Source organism: Mycteria americana, chromosome 2 (genome assembly GCF_035582795.1).
Source record: "Mycteria americana isolate JAX WOST 10 ecotype Jacksonville Zoo and Gardens chromosome 2, USCA_MyAme_1.0, whole genome shotgun sequence".
Lineage (NCBI taxonomy): Eukaryota > Metazoa > Chordata > Aves > Ciconiiformes > Ciconiidae > Mycteria > Mycteria americana.
In genome coordinates, this window is record NC_134366.1 from 132,028,255 (window position 1) to 132,044,710 (window position 16,456).

The 16,456-nt window shown below is 39.2% G+C and overlaps 1 protein-coding gene across 1 annotated transcript in view; it reads left to right on the plus strand.

Annotated features, from left to right (window-relative positions):
• The window catches only part of RP1 (RP1 axonemal microtubule associated), a 183,254-nt gene that overhangs the window by 18,425 nt on the left and 148,373 nt on the right, over nucleotides 1–16,456 (plus strand). Inside the window, exons 3-11 of the mRNA XM_075495462.1 lie at nucleotides 319–482; nucleotides 2,484–2,570; nucleotides 6,159–6,291; nucleotides 11,290–11,441; nucleotides 12,041–12,119; nucleotides 13,541–13,616; nucleotides 15,213–15,289; nucleotides 15,387–15,418; nucleotides 15,559–15,688. Of these exons, the coding sequence (XP_075351577.1) occupies nucleotides 319–482; nucleotides 2,484–2,570; nucleotides 6,159–6,291; nucleotides 11,290–11,441; nucleotides 12,041–12,119; nucleotides 13,541–13,616; nucleotides 15,213–15,289; nucleotides 15,387–15,418; nucleotides 15,559–15,688 (930 nt within the window). The remainder of the gene's footprint in view (nucleotides 1–318; nucleotides 483–2,483; nucleotides 2,571–6,158; nucleotides 6,292–11,289; nucleotides 11,442–12,040; nucleotides 12,120–13,540; nucleotides 13,617–15,212; nucleotides 15,290–15,386; nucleotides 15,419–15,558; nucleotides 15,689–16,456) is intronic.

Below are 16,456 nucleotides of genomic sequence, written 5' to 3' on the forward strand. Positions count from 1 at the left end.
TCCTGAGTAAACAGAAAGCCATATTTAATACAATTTGATACAATATTTCAAAACTCTGTTTGAAAAGTGATCTACGTTCATGTAAATTTGACTTTGTCATATGGCATATGCGGAGTAAAAGATGTGAATGCAACCTGACATTTCTTGATTTTTGTGTGACCAACATAGCAAACTCAATATTTGCTTGCTGTAATTTTGTGAAATATGTATTTCTCTATTCATTGACATGATATTATTTAGAATTTTGATTACTGAAATGCATTTTCCTTGAGAATCTTGAGTTTAAGTAATTCAGTGAGTCTTTTTATCTTTTGATAGCTAGGAAATGGAAGGTGTCAGTCCTCACCAGTGATATGCCATCTGCAGGAACAAGCTCGAAGGTTTATATTACATTGTATGGGCATCACAGCAGTTCAGGGCCTATTTTTCTTGATGGAGAGGAGGGAAAATTATTTCAGAGAGGCAATGAAGACATCTTCACAGTAAGTAATATATATTCCTGGTGTTGCCCTCTTGTATCCTGCCAGATTGCATGACATTTCAAAATATATGTGATGAAAAGACAGTCAGTTTTTGTATGGTACACATATCTGGAAACAAGAAACAGGACTTAAATGTAGAACTAAATTTAGTATCCTTTCCCACTCACCTATCCAAAGCCGATTTGATCCAACATATTTCTTGTCTAAGAAGAATTACTGGGTAATTTACATAGTGCCCAAGAAAATACCAAGAAATATAGGACAACAGATACTTGTTTAGTTTTTAAATTTGAAATAGGGCTACAATATTAAAAATGAAATGAGGAAGTGAAGAATTAGGTTAAGGAGTAAATTTTTAACTTTGTTAAATACTTGCTGCTTTATTTAAATAATGGCAATTTTTATACCTGTAATAAAGTCTGTCTATCTGAAGCTGCTTCTGCTCCCAGTTACACAAGCAAATTTCTCCCCCATCAGTCTTGTGGCATGGTGATTTAAGTGAGCCAGAATAGGTCTCTTATCAAAAGCTGCATAGCTTGAGTCTGTATATGGGATTGTCAGTGGGTGTCTCTAGCAGGTGCCAGCTATAGGGCCATATAACAAACAGGTGTTTCCATTGTTAGTATCCAGCATAGCAAGTCCCCTTCTGAGAAAAGGTGTTTAATGGCAGCATTGATGAAGAGCTCACCTTTTTTACAATATCCTCGTAGCTGTTTGGGATGTAGGAAATGCAGTTCTAAGCCCTCTTCAGCCTGATGGAGTTTCTCAGAAGAATCCAGCACCTCTGATAGTATGCCATTCTCCATCTATGATATCAAAAAAACCCAGATATAAGGTTGAAAGGAGTAGATAAAATAAGTAACCAGGTGCCTGACACATAAAAATACCCTCTTCACAATAGATATTGTTGGCTCTGTTTCCTACTCCCATTATTGCCATTAATTTCACCCCCAATGACTTTTAAATGCAAAATATGGAGACAGTCCCTGGTTTGGGACCTAGGATTCCCCTCTTAGGCAAGTATCCGTAGCACTGAATACAATTAAGGAGTGCCTACTCTGAAACGTATAGAAAGAGAAAAGCCTCTCTGCTTGTGCTGTATGCTAGAGCTCAGTTAACTCTGGTCTGTCCTCACTGCTCTGTCTCTTTATTGTTTATAACACTGAGTTCAGGGAAGTTCATGATACAGGGAACTCCCACCTCTACACTGTCAATTAAAACATGAAAATGAATTCTACAGAAAACAACAGAAGGACAGCAAATCCAGCCTACATAATAAGAAAAAAAATGATACAGCAAGGCAGGAAGACACTCATGGTTTGTTTCCAGTTCCTTGAAGATAAGCTTTCTATTTCTACACTTAAGTTCATAACTAGTTGCTTGAATAACCTTCACACAAAGTTATTCCCTCAGCACCCCGTTATCTGTACTGGACACACTCATCCAGCCTGCCCAAGAGCTAATCTTTCAAGTACAGCTTTTAAAGTTGATTTAGTTGAAATAATTTGTAAAAAGAAACATCAAAGCTGAACACAATTGTTTCTAAAATTGTAAGGCATACTCCCCTGGAGGGGTAGGGAGAAACTCAGAGGTATGTGGGAGGTGCCTGGGAGACAGAAATAATTCTGTAGCAGGTCAGTGGTATAGATGGTAAACTGAGCCAGGTTTTAGGGTTAAGGCACTTTTACTTTTTAGTCATACATACGGTCTGTATTCATCTCCCACTGAGGCCAATATTCAGTGGGGATCAAAATAGGTACAGCAGCATCCTGAAGGCATTCAAATGGGGTTGGCAGGCCAACAGGTTTTTTTAAGAGTTGTCCTTTAAAAGAGCCAAGCTTCTAATAATTATCTGGAGCAAAATATTTGGAAACACTTGTTTAAATATCAGAATATTTAATTCCTCTAAACAAAAATGCCACCTGACAGTTATTAAATGAATTTCTGCTGCTTTCCTTTTAACAAATGTTCTGAGTTTCATCAGTTGTGTTTCTTTTACAGGTCAATACTGGAAACATAGGACATCTCTACAAAATACGCATAGGACATACGAATGCAGGAAATTCCCCTGCCTGGCACTGTGAAGAGGTAAAAGCAGTGAGAAATAATTTTGTCTTTCCAAAAGCAGTCACTATGACAGTGGAGTCAAAATACGAGTCAGAAAAAATCCCTGGCATAAGTATATTAGCCTCATCAAATGCTTGCAGCTTCATTTAAGAGATTATTTATGAAGGAGTGTTTCTGTATGGAATTAAAGGCAGTTTACGATGGTATGTCTTGGCTGTTTGTTTGCAGTTTAGTGAGAGCTGTACACCATGTTTCTTTAAAGATGTGTGGCTGGGCAGCAAGAAAGACTGCTGACGTTGGCTGCCATAGTCTGAGTCTTCTACAGTCTTTGTATGCTACAGTGTGTCTAGATTTTGCTGAAACCCAGAAAGTCATTGAACTCAGTCTAGCCAAGTCCTCCTCAAATCTGTGGCTGATGCTGGATCCTTATGCACAGCACCAGAGCTACGCTGCAAACGTTTCTAGTTCTGTGTCTCTGAGGAGAAAAAGACAATAACAGGTTCTTTTTGTTATTTAAAAAAGATCTTGATGCAGGTAAAGCAAAGATAATAAAGCAAAGAGAGTCAGCTAGTTCTGTTTCAAGCTTCAGTCGTGAAGCATAGTGTATAGGTTTCTGGACTGGCCATGTAAGGATCTGGCTTTTATCCGTAACATTGGTGATACACTATGTGTGCCAATGATATGCTACGCATGCCTGAAACACTTCCATCTTTGTGCCAGAGTTTCTTATCCTTCAGTTAAGAGAGAGCAGTTTATGAAGGGCTTTAGAAGCTGCTGGTAAACTCGTTATAATCGTATGTCAGGGTAAATCTAGATCTATCTAATGCAAAGTGTCCACTCAAGTTAAATATTCACTGATTAATGTTCAAACTCTGTGGCTATTTGATGCTTTAACTAGTTGTTTTCATCTGGGACTGAGGCTCAGAAAGAAGACTAAGTAAGGTCGGGGCAGTTGCCCTGATTTCTGTTGGGATAGAGTTAATTTTCTTCCTGGTAGCTGGTAGAGTGCTGTGTTTTGGATTTAGTATGAGAATAATGTTGATAACACACTGATGTTTTAGTTGTTGCTAAGCGGTGCTTACACTGGTCAAGGACTTCTCAGCTCCCCATGCTCTGCCAGGTGCACAAGAAGCTGGGAGGGGGCACAGCCAGGACAGCTGACCCCAACTGGCCAAAGGGCTATTCCATTCCATATGACGTCATACTTAGTATAGAAACTGGGGGGAGTTGGCCGAGGAGCCATGATTGCTGCTCGGGGACTGGCTGGGCGTTGGTCAGTGAGTGGTGAGCAATTGCATTGTGCATCACTTGTTTTGTACATTCTTTTATAATTTATTATTATTGTTATTGTTATTATTATTATTATTTTTTTTTTTTTTTTTTTTTTTCTTCCTCTGCTGTCCTATTAAACTGTCTTTACCTCAACCCATGGGTTTTACTTTTTTTTCCAATTCTCTCCCTCATCCCTCTGGGGGGAGGCGGGGATGAGGGTGAGCAAGTGGCTGTGTGGTGCCTAGTTGCCGACTGGGGTTAAACCACAACAGCAGTGTTAAGTGAAGTTTAGGCAAGATCCTGTGAGTTCATACCTCTAGCTAATGCATATCTACATTGAAATATTGTGTCACAGGTAGTATCATTCTGTCTAAGAGGTTTCATGCTAGAATTATAGGCATTATATCTCTTTCAATCCAGGTGAGGATTGCCTGATTATAAACAGGCAATCCCTAGCATTTGTTTTCCAGCTGTGTTGTGTTTTGGGGAATGCTGGAGTCAGAATATAATCTAAGATACTTTTTTCTTCTGTTCCTTCTTTTCATAAATGTGTGTGTGGAAGCAGTGAAAGGGTGGAAAATATGTCATAGCTTTGTCCTGTGAGACAGAGGGACATGTTACCAGCAATTTCTAAAGTGTATCTGACTTGAGAAGCTAGAAGAGAACAGTGGGTTTTCTCTTATCGAAAAGGTTCATTTGTATGCTTAATCTTGGTATTAGAGGCTTTGGTTATCATAAAATCTGACTCAATGTATGGACCTTTGTGGGTTTGTTGTACACCATCCTCTGTGAACAGAGGCTGTACTGCCTGTTTTGTGTAAGACGCACATTTAAATGGAGAGATTGAAGAAGTCTGACAAAAAAAAAAGGAAAGAAACAATGAGAAGATATTATTCACCTTCTCACTTCCCAGCTAGGATATACTAATTGAAATCAACAGTAAAATTTTAAAAGAAGGATTCAACACTTCAGTGTGTTCCATTGATTATTGGCTTATGAATTTTAATTGTCTCCTTACCAAATCTCAGTCAATCAGGTAGTTTTTAGGGAGTGATTTGTCAGCCAGGGTTAGGTCATTCCCTCTTTGCAACTTTGGGCAGAAAGTGAAAGAAAAGAAATATGTTCAACCAAACACACTCTACAAGTAACCCAGCATTTTGTATGGTAGAGAGCCAAAGGACTATAGCCACTGATTTCTAGACTTCATAGAAGAGAAACAACTGACAACGGGCTCATCAGACACTTAACATCATTGTTCCTTGGGAATCGTACCTTTTTCTGGAAGACCTGAAATTAAGAGAGTGCTCTACAACTGCAGAGCTTTTCTGGTGGTTAGGCTGCTAGTCCTTCATCAGTACCCCATGGTTTCTGTGTCTGTCTCTGTACTGAGACAGTATCAGGCCTGAAAATGTCCACAAAGGTGCTGCTTCGCTAATCCAAGCTCCCTTTTCAAGATCCATCAGTAGATGTTGACAGGCCGAGATGTGCCAGGTTTTTCAGACAAGATTAATCTCTTTCTTTAAAGTTTAGTATTCAAAATGTTTCCAGCAATTCTGAATTTGTTCAATATGAGAATTAAGGAGATAAGTTTCTGCAAAGCACAGAGTAGGAGCGAACCTACAGGTAGAAGTGTCTTTGCTTCTCTCCTCTGGCCCAAAATCTAATGTTGTTACTACTATAAATTAGCATAATCGGGCACTATTCTAATATACAGCAGCCTCTGAGGTGCTTACTAAGGAATACTCTGAAGTACAAAATAGCTAGACCTCCTTCCCTTCTTCAGCTGGTGTGCATATGGTCCTTTTGCTGCTATATGCTAGAAGTTGGGCATGGAAGAAAATTGTGTGGGGCAGACTGATGTTGGGGCTAGCACTTTCACGGTTTATTTATGTCACAAGCAGTGTCGAAGAATCAAAAGCTGTTCCTTTAATTCCTGTTCTGATAAGAAAATAAGTTAAAGGAATAGAACTGCGAGCATTGCCAAGCTTCCCAGTGAGAACTTCCACGTTTGGTAAGCCATGCCACCTACTGCCAGCCCACGTGGATATACCAGCTGGAACAACAGAGCTATATTTTGTGGGACTGTGCCTGAGCTGATAAACCCTGTTTCTTGGCTGCACTTGAGTTACTCGGCCCTGCACTTTTGAATCTGACTGAGTGAAAAGTCAGATTGGGGGCAGTTGTATCCAGGGAGCAGACATGCCCCAAACCCATGGTTTTGTGGTTGTGCCACAGAGCTCTACCTGCACAGATTTCAACAGCATCCCACATATTTCGTGTTCTGTTCCATCTGGACTGAGATCAGCAACTTAAACTGCAATTCTTGGTGCTGTTTAGGTGCAGTTGCTGAACCTTTTCTCAGGGGAGCAGTTTTCTTTCCCTGCACATCGATGGCTGGCCTGGGACCAGGCTGATGGGGAAATATCTATGGAGCTTCCTGTTTTACAGCAGGGTCAGCCTATTCTTCCAGGTAAGCACAATACCACATCAGCTAAGTCAGGCCACAGACTGATGCTGATAGAGGTGAGTTCATTTTTTTTCATCAGGCCCTCTATTACTTTTTGGCAGCTACAACACTTTTTCTGTGTTGTTTTCCTGTGGTTGCTGGGCATACTCAGGTAAAAGGTTAAGAATCACTGGAAAGGAGACGGGAGAGTCTTTAATGCTTTGAATTTCACAAGTGCTTCAGAAAGACCCCTGCTTTGGTACGATTTTCAGCATCTGTGTTTGCTTTAAAATAGAGGCAATAGTAAAGACACCTCACATACGTGTACCTACCATGCGTATGAAGCCATCATACATGAGTCAGATCACAAACTCCATTTTCAGTAACTGAGGATTATAGCTCTAGTATGACTATTGTAGCTGCTCTTTTAGTTTCTTTCTTGTACGTGGCTGAGACTGGCTTCCAGAATACCTTCAATGTCTGGGTGTGGAACAAAACTTTAACAATATTTCAGAAGGCTATAAGTGTTAAAAGCTCCATTACTCCGATAAAGATTGTACTGTAATTCTAAAGGTGAATGATGACAAACAATACAAAAATTATTGGGTGTTGCTGCTGTTATACTGTTTTAATGTCCTGCTCTACCACACCAATCCATCACCCATGCTGGATGTTGTTGCTATATGGTCTCTCTGCTTCAGCAATGGGAAGGGGGTGGAAAGTCTGCTTGCTCTTCCCTTCTCTCCAAATGGCATTGTTCTTTTCTGGCCTAAGGAAAGTACAAGGGCATAGCAAGATCATTGTATCCTAGGAGAGATGTGGGTGAGGGAGGAAGAATGCTGGGGCAGATTCCCATCCTGTAGGGTGTGATGGTAGAGGGGGAAAAGTCATAACAACACAGGTATTACTTGTGCTGGAGCTTTCACTAGAGTAAGATCCACCTGGGACAGATTCCACGCCCTCCTCTCTTCCCTTCCCCCAAAAATCATAACAAGTGCAGAGGACAAGATTAATGGGATGAGAGAAACTTCCATTCAAAGTTCTCTAAAAACTATGGAACCCTTTTTCAGAATGTTTAATACTATAGCAATGCTTGGTGGTATGCTTATGGTAGTTTGTGTTGATCTTGCAAAATTGAAATGGTAACAGGCATTTCAATGGTAACAGCTGTTGTGGGTGCAGGCTACAGGAAGAGGATATAAATGAAATTGAGGGGCAGAAGTTGAGAAAATGGCCCAAGGATGTGCCAAAACATACCATGGGACAATCACTCTCGTAATAAAGAGCTGGGTGGCCTGGAGCTGTATTTATGCTTAGCTATGATGACTGAGCACTGAGATTAAGAGCCTGAAAAGAAGAACAGAAAACCAGGTTTGTGCCTTATTAATATGTCTTTAAGAGAAAAAGAATAGCAGGAGAGATTTCCTCCAGTGATGTAGTTAGCAGCTGTAAATGGCTCATAAAATGCTACAGAGAGAGTCTGGCCAGCCCTAACCACAATGATTTTTGATCTTGAGTGGTTATGATCTTCATACCCTTGAGGGCATGAAAAGCCTCAGAGGCAGTCAGCCTCATAGGTTTTGTGTCTTAATATTATTAGTGAGGGGGACATGCAAGCACATTGGTATAGAAAACAAACACATACCTCCCCTTTAAATAAATGTTAATTAATGATCATTAACATGTTATATTGAATATGCTCCGGTCTCCTACTTGCAGTATCTGTTCTTCCCCAAATGTTCTCTTGCTTAATATTCTGGGACACTGACCTTACTTACCTTCTAATTTTCCAGGTCTTCTTTCTAAGTAGGTTGTTTCCTTGTTTCTGAGATAAAGATACAATGAAATATTTTTATTATCAAGTTATCTTGGTGCATTGTAAAGTACAACAGCACACTTAAACCATCCTCTCAATCTGCATTTTGTAGTTAACAATTTCTCTCTCACACAACAGAGGGAGAAAAGAACTTCTGTGCATTTCTGCCAGCCTCGGTATAAGAGGGGTCATGCTGAAGGCTTTGGAGAAGGCAGTTTCATCTCTAACTTAGTAATTGAAAGACAACCTCTGTGTCTTTTTGCCAATATTATATTTCTGCATGAGACAGTGAAAAGAGAACATAGTTTTTAACTTCAGAGAAGATAGTTTGATAACAGAACAGTGAAGAGGTCTGGATTCAGTCTGAAAGAGAGATGATAAGAGGCACTTTAAAACCAATTTCTGAATAAAAAGAGGCTGAAACACTTTCTGATTTAACAGCCCTTTTTATTCAAAGGAAAAACGTCTGAATTAAACTGTTAAGAAGTATTACATAGAGACTTTGTGGCTCTAATGCTGGGGGACTGAGCACCATTCGTTTGACTTTTTATCCTCAGCCATCCTACTTTTGTCCCCTTCTGCTCATGTTTTATGATGCAATCTTTAATTATATGATGATGAACTACTTGCTGGGAATAAACCAGCATTACACAGTGTTTGGTGGCTGGTGGACCTTTGCTTTTCTTCTTGCAGAAACTGAAAAATAGATCATTAATGAAGGAAGGAATTGTAGGAATAGACAGGATTGTTGCCATCTTAGACATGGGATTGTTGGTGTGGAGAAATGAATTCTCTGCCACTGCCATGGTCTGTTCATGGGGTGTCTGTTCATGTGGGTGCTGTAAAGAAAAATTTGGGAAAGTAAATAGATCAGGTAGTGACATGGTAAATGATGTGGGTAAAATACAGTATTAATTAACAGTTCCTAAATGAAAACCATTTTGAGTATTGAGACAGGTGTACTCTGAGAAAAAAATAGTACATGACTATGCTGCTAACTAAAGACTGTCAAAAGCTTCTATGCCTTAAATGTGGCTGGCTTTTGTCCAAATAATAATAGCTGATCTGAAAAAAGATATGTGTTTTACCTCCTTGTTCTGTCTCTCATAATTCATAGACATAGGGGAAATAATTAAATTTTGTAAATAATCTTAACCCTTACACTTTCTAATTTCAGAATGACGTGTTTACAAATGTAATGTTCTACACTTATAGACAAAAATAGATGTAAAGAATACAGTTCCTTCTCTTAATCTCAGTTCTGCACACTTTTCCATGGAATATCTAAAGGAAAGAATCATAGAATCATAGAATTGGAAGGGACCCATAAGGATCCCCATCAAGTTGGAAGGGACCCATAAGGATCATCAAGTCCAACTCCCTGCTCCTTGCAGGACTACCTAAAACTAACCATATGACTAAGAGCATCATCCAGACGCTCCTTGAACTCTAACAGGCTTGGTGCCATGACCACTTCCATGGGGAGCCTGTTCCAGTGACTGACCACCCTCTCACTGCAGAACCGTTTCCTAATGTCCAATCTGAACTTCCCCTGATGCAGCTTCATTCCATTAAGAAAGTTACTATTTCCTAGGATAAAAGCTGTAAGCATTATAAATACTCATAAATACTATAAAGCTGGGATGATCCCTAGGCTTATGAGAGGTAGAAAGAAGTGTAAAAAATTGTGAAAATTGCTTGAATTTTTAAGTTAGCTATTTTAAGCCTCTATGCTGGATTTATTAATAGCATCTCTCTACAGCACAATGCTTCAGTGGAGTTTAGAGGTACCCAGTCATCATCTCAGAATGAGTTAGCTCTGATGCTAGAAGCAAACTAGCACTAACGTTCTGTGCGGGCACATTAAAATAACCTGTGCAGAGTGCTTATTGTTTTAGCTAGATTGTTATCATTATCCAAACCGCATTCTTTAAAGACAGCTTGTATAGTAACCTGCACACAAATGCCATGTAAATAAATGTTAGATAATCCCCCCCCCCCCCCCCCGCCCCCCCCCCAAAACATCAAGAGTAAAGCTGTAAACACTGAACAGCCACTTAGCACAATTGCAGATATGGACTGATCGTGAATGAATTTTCACTAGTTATTAAAAGAAGGTGTTTGTCCATCAGAAGAGTGAGGTGTGGGAGCAGCTTCCTTCAGAGGATTACATTCAAGCTTCATAACATATTTCAAGTGGAAACTGATAATTGAATGATGATAATGTTGATGTTGTTCTGGACTCAGTGGTCCAGAAACTCTTTTCTACTTGCAAGACAGAGAAGCACAAGGACACCTACACCTGGAAGAAGAGCTCGTGTGCCAGAAAATGAAGTTTTCTCTCTCCCTTTTGTTGTCTCTGTACCTCATTTGGTCTAACAAAATATTGTTACTGTATGTTGGCATAAACTTTGCCTTTCCCATGTTTCTACTGAAGATTGTAATTGCATGTTTTTATCTTAATTCTGAATTTTATGGGGTTCCTACATCTGCATTTTAATGGCCGCAGTTTTCTCTTGATACATATTTTTATGTATCATGGTCTTTATTCCAGTTTCATTGGATTTTGACTCACATTTAATTTTATCTGCATTATCCGTTTCTACTAAATAACCAATTTATTGAAGTTAAGTGCTAGGTTTTTCCTCCCAAATTTACAGCCTTTAAAGAATTTCCATATGGAATATAATAGCGGAAGTCTATCCTATTGCATGAATCAGTAAAATAATAAAACAATAAAACTCAGCTTTCTGAGTTCTGAGGTCCTAGAAAACTAAAACTATGGTGCTAGATTTTTGCTTGTTTGGTTAACCAGTGCATTCAAAACGTTAATGGCTCCTGTTGCTTGTTATAGTTTTGATTGCACCACTTATGGTGAGGCTAATCTTGGATTTATATTATTTACTTTTCAACTTTATGATGATTTCAATTGATGCTGCAGGACAAAGACATACTACTGTGCATTTAAAGTTCAATTCTGTTTGTATTCCCCATAGCAACAGTCTGGGATAAAAAGCATAAATGTAACACCAAAGCAAGTTTGTACATTATTTTACTTAATATTGAATAGGATTTTAAACTCTGTTTTATACTCTAACTGTCATTGACACAGATGTATTTGGACTCTACAGGCACATTCACAGCTAGATGTTATTGTAACTATAGTAGTGTTTGTGATATGAAAAGTTGTCATCTTCTATCATCAGTGACTGTCTATGAAGTGCATGTGACAACAGGAGAATTGTGGAATGCTGGAACTGAGGCTGATGTCTATATTTCTGTCTATGGAGAAAGAGGTGATACAGGATCAAGACAGCTGCTCAGGTCACAGAAACCTAAGAAATTTTTAAAAGGACAAGTAAGTGAAAGAGAGGGAATTTTCTGATATGTTTGGCTGGCTTTTCTCTCTCAGGTGGGTGGTTATCCCAGGCAAGGTGCAATTAGGAAAGAGATAATTACTGCATTCCAATGTTTCCCCAAAATTCCATAATTAAGCCAAAAATACTTTCTAAAGGTATGCCAGTGCTTTTGGAAGACAGAGTTTTCATTTATAAAATAGGTAAACTGTGTACTTTTGTTTTTAATTCTTCTAAAAATTTGATTTAATAAGTGAAGAGAAAATGAAACTTTACATTTTATATCTGCATTTCTAATGTGGAAATCTGGTGTAATTTGTAATTGTTTAGCCAATTAAGCTTTAAGCAGGTTTCTCTTTTCTGACTCTGATCCCACTCTGATCGTTTGAATGGAACTACTCCCATTAGCAAAGTGATCAGGCTTACTTCTTTTATTTCAGGAAACCTGTCCTTCTTGGTTTGTTCTCACCTTATCATTAGCTGATATTTCAAAGGTTGATCTTGACAGAAGAATTCTATGGGTTTATGGGTCTTTGGGATTCCACGGCTGAAGAATGCTCTGCTTTTTGGATTTTAATGAAATTTTGTTGATTGATTACAGACTGACATATTTGCTGTTGAAGCTGTGCACCTTGGACATTTGTACAAGATTGTTATAGGCCACAATGGTCTTGGATCAGGTCAGAAATCTCTATAAAGTCACTGAATACTGCCTGCAAAGTTATTAACCTTTTCTTTGAAATACAATATGTATTTCTAAAACTGAATGTATGAAAACGTTTCAGAAGTGAAAGAAAAAAGCTTCTAAGGAAACCGTTTAAGTGACACAGTTACTTTATTCTATCATCACAAATTTCAAATATATCGTGTTCACTTTCACTATACTCTCACCATTATGTTAAGGACACCATCTGCTACTGTTCTGTCATTTTTGACTAATCCCTATGGAAAAACTGTGAAGAGGGGGAGTGTCTGCATGGTAAGACATTGAATATGTCTTGCGCAGTCTGTGTTATAGATAAAATGGGCTATTATAATTTCAGGTTGATTAGCATTATCAGTTACACTGTAAAGATGCAGCTGTAGATTTTGGCTACACTGTCTTGTCATTAGCCACCCAACTAATGGTGAAATTAAAATTGCTTGCAGTCACAAGGCCTGTTTTTCAAACTCTTGAGCCTAAATATTGTAAAACATAGCAACTTATTTTGAGCCATGATAAGCTGCTGTCTAATCTTGTTGATATTTTGATTGGCAAAACAAATAAGTCTCATAAAATGACTATGTTGAATGAGGGGGGGATGTGCAGCACTCAGGGCCATGACAGCCAGGGAGGGACGCAGAAGCTTGCAGGCTGTCATGGTTTAACCCCAGTTGGCAACTAAGCACCACACAGCAGCTTGCTCACCCTCCCCTGGTGGGATGGGGGAGAGAATTGGGAAAAAAGTACAACCCGTGGGTTGAGATAAAGACAGTTTAATAGGACAGGAAAGGAAAATAAAATAATAATAGTAAAATAATAATTAAAAAAAAGAATATATAAAACAAGTTATGCCCAATGTCATTGCCCACCACCTGCTGACCGATGCCCAACCTGTACCTGAGCAGTGATGGCTGCCCCCCGGCCAACTCCCCCCAGTTTCTATACTGAGCATGACGCCATATGGTATGGAATAGCCCTTGGGCCAGTTGGGGTCAGCTGTCCTGGCTGTGCCCCCTCCCAGCTTCTTGTGCACCTGGCAGAGCATGAGAAGCTGAAAAGTCCTTGACCAGTGTAAACACCACTTAGCAACAACTGAAACATCAGTGTGTTATCAACATTATTCTCATGCTAAATCCAAAACACAGCACTCTACCAGCTACTAGGAAGAAAATTAACTCTATCCCAGCCGAAACCAGGCCACAGGCCCAGAAGCAAGCTCTACAGTACCTAGAGCAGGTACTGTCCTCTCTTCAGCCAGCAGGGCAGCCATGGCTCTAGCAACCTGCCAGTGGAGCTGCAGATTTTGCAGTTTCAGTAGAAGACAGAAAGCCATAGGAAGTCAGAATTCATTAAATCTGCCTCTCATGAACTAATGCTTTTTTTAAAATTTATTCTAAGGAAATGGCTGGTTTCTGGACAAAGTTGTAATCAAGGATCCTGTAACAGATTTGGATTATACTTTTCTTTGCCACAGGTTGGTGGTGTTTCATTTGGGTTAGATTTTTAATAAATTTGTAGTTACTCATAGTTTTTCTTCTGAAATGTCCTGTCAAGGGAAATATGTGTTTCCTAAAAAGTGAGCTGAAATGGTCTGATTCTTTTTACAGCTCTCTGAGTTGTACCTGCCCCAAATCTCTGGTGCATTTGAGCTAATGAAAAAGCAATAAAATGTTCTGCCCAGGAACTTTCCATTCTTGCACCTTGCGAACTATTCAAGACGTGCTTTTTTGACACATTCCCCATATCCAACACCTTGGATCTGACACCAGCAGGTCCATCCATTCTTCCATGTCACGCGATGCAAGGCTTTTCAGAAGAGTGGGTTGCTGTCTCTCTAGCAGACTGATCCTACTTTACTAAAGTTAGCATGGAGATTAACTTGGGGTTCAGTGAGCTCAGGATCAGACTTTAAGATCTTGTGAAATGGCTATCACAAACACAGCTGCCTGACCACATCTCTTTTTCTCATTTGCCTTGCAGCCTGTCACTGAGCTGCAATGTAATTTGAAGCAATCTTAACTTCCCTGCCTTTTCCCCTGCAGATGCTGCTGCTCTGAATCTTCTGTTCTGTAGCTCATTTCTAATTTTATCTACGCCTGATTAATTCTCAACACCTTACGGAAAAATTATAATTGATAAAGATCAGTGCAAATATTAGGAATGGTAAAGTCCAGTCACGTATGAATCTAGCTGCAGCTTGCCAGTGGCACCTCAATTCTATTTCCTCCTCTCACTTCTCTGAGTGTATAAATAACTGCCTGAGACAGCTCGGAGTGAGCGATGTGCACACTGAAACTGATTTATGTGTGAGTAAGGGCTTTCTGCCTATCAGATACAGCACCTCTTCTTTGCCTGACCTAATTTTGATTCTGTATTCTAGATGAGATGAACTGCTATGAAGAGATCTATAATGCTAGCTTCATACATAATTTAGGGAGAGTTCAAATCCATTTCAGGCAGAAAAATACAGGGTATGTGCTAGTTATTGTTAGAGCCCAATGCCGTGCTTGCTGATCTTGCTCCCACAGTGTGTGAATCCTTTTGACTCAAATGGAGTTAGACTTAACTTATGTAAGTAGATGTGAAGCAGGTACAATGGCATTGTAAAAGTATAGTTCAGGCATGGTAAAATTAAAAGTATAGTTCAGGCATGGTAAAATTGTTGCCTGTGTTGCATTTGCCTCCCTGTATAGGGATTTTCAGGGCATGGAACAATTTGCATCCTGCTGTAGCCTTCTTTCAGACAGGAAGAGCAAACATCATGACCACTGCACCTTTTGTTATTGATCTGGGATCAATATGAGTTCTCTGATTTGTAATAATTGGCTTAGGGCCTTGTACCTCAGTCCAGGAAAGCATTTATTTGTAAGTTTCATCAAGAACAAACATACAAAACCATTTTTGCCAAAGTCAATCTCTTTTCACTAAGGCTGGATTTTTGTATTGCTGTTTGTCAGCCTTGAGACTTTAATAAATAGAACAGGAAGTATCGGTATGCAAGTGCCATGTATACAGTATTGTGAGAGTTGCCAGTCAAGGTTATATTACTGAAATGGGCTCTGTTTTTTAGGTGGCTGGACCAGGGGCAGGATGATGGCAATATTGCTAGAGAACTGATCATGACAGATGCCAGCACGTTTCCAGGAAGTAAGTGAAAATTGGTGGGGAGGAGAACCCAGCCTCACTGCAACTGTGTCAAATGAGGATGCTCTGTAAATTAATTACATGGTTTTTATCTGTACAGGACAAGAGCTGGAACTCAAGAGAGAGGAAACTGTAAGAATGTACCTTTTTATTTTTATTTAAACCATTCAAATTTTGCTTTGAGTGAAATCAGGTCAGTTGTTCTCATGTATGTCAAATTGCTGTGTATCATCTTCTCATAAGTCTTTTCTGCTTGTTGTTTACAAAACTAGTGGGCTGCCGAAAAGTGGAAATTTGAGGAAGGCAATACACTTCAGTTTTACAACAAGCTCACCCGTGGCTTCATTTGCCTCAGTCCAGATAGCAGAGTTGATGCTCTTGGAGACAAGAAAAACAAATATGGTAAAGTATTTTTCGTGTGGATGTATGCATAAAAGATAGGAGAAAGGAGGCTTTATAGTTCACTGTGATCTCATACAGTGATTCCTCTAATGAATAGTAGATAATTATAATAAACATTTTCCTTACTTAAAATATTTACATGTATTAATGGCTATAAGAACTCAGAAATTATATGCTTGGTTTACATATAAAGCACAAAAAAAATCTCATATGATATCTTGTCACTGGCTTTTGCTTACCAGATAGAAACTTCTTGTCATCTGCAGTTTAATGCCCCCATGGAACAGCCATGGCAAGGACAGCTACAGTCTTTTGTAGCTAGATCCGTCTAAGCTAACACGTTAAATTTCCAGGTAGAGTTCATTAATAGGGAATGTGTGTGTGTGTGTGTGTATGTAAAATTCATTTTGTTCCATCCTTGTCATTGATTTTGATGACACACTTCCACTTCCTCCTTTTTATCGGCTTCCATCCTACTGTGTTACTAACACTTAACTATAATACATATCATATTAGGCACACATATTTTTGTTATCTTTGTAGTGATGGAGCTGCTCAGACTTTCTGACATCTTCCCAGGGACCTTACACACATCTTTTTTGAAGTGATAGAACAGAATCTTTCAGGACACACCAAAGAGTGCATAGAGAGCACTGCAATCAATACTCCTTAGCATAGCCTATAAAGGCACCTTAGAAAAGCTGCACCAGAAAACTCAAATGTATAATATGGGAGATCAGTAATACTACAAACATTGAAAGTGGGTGT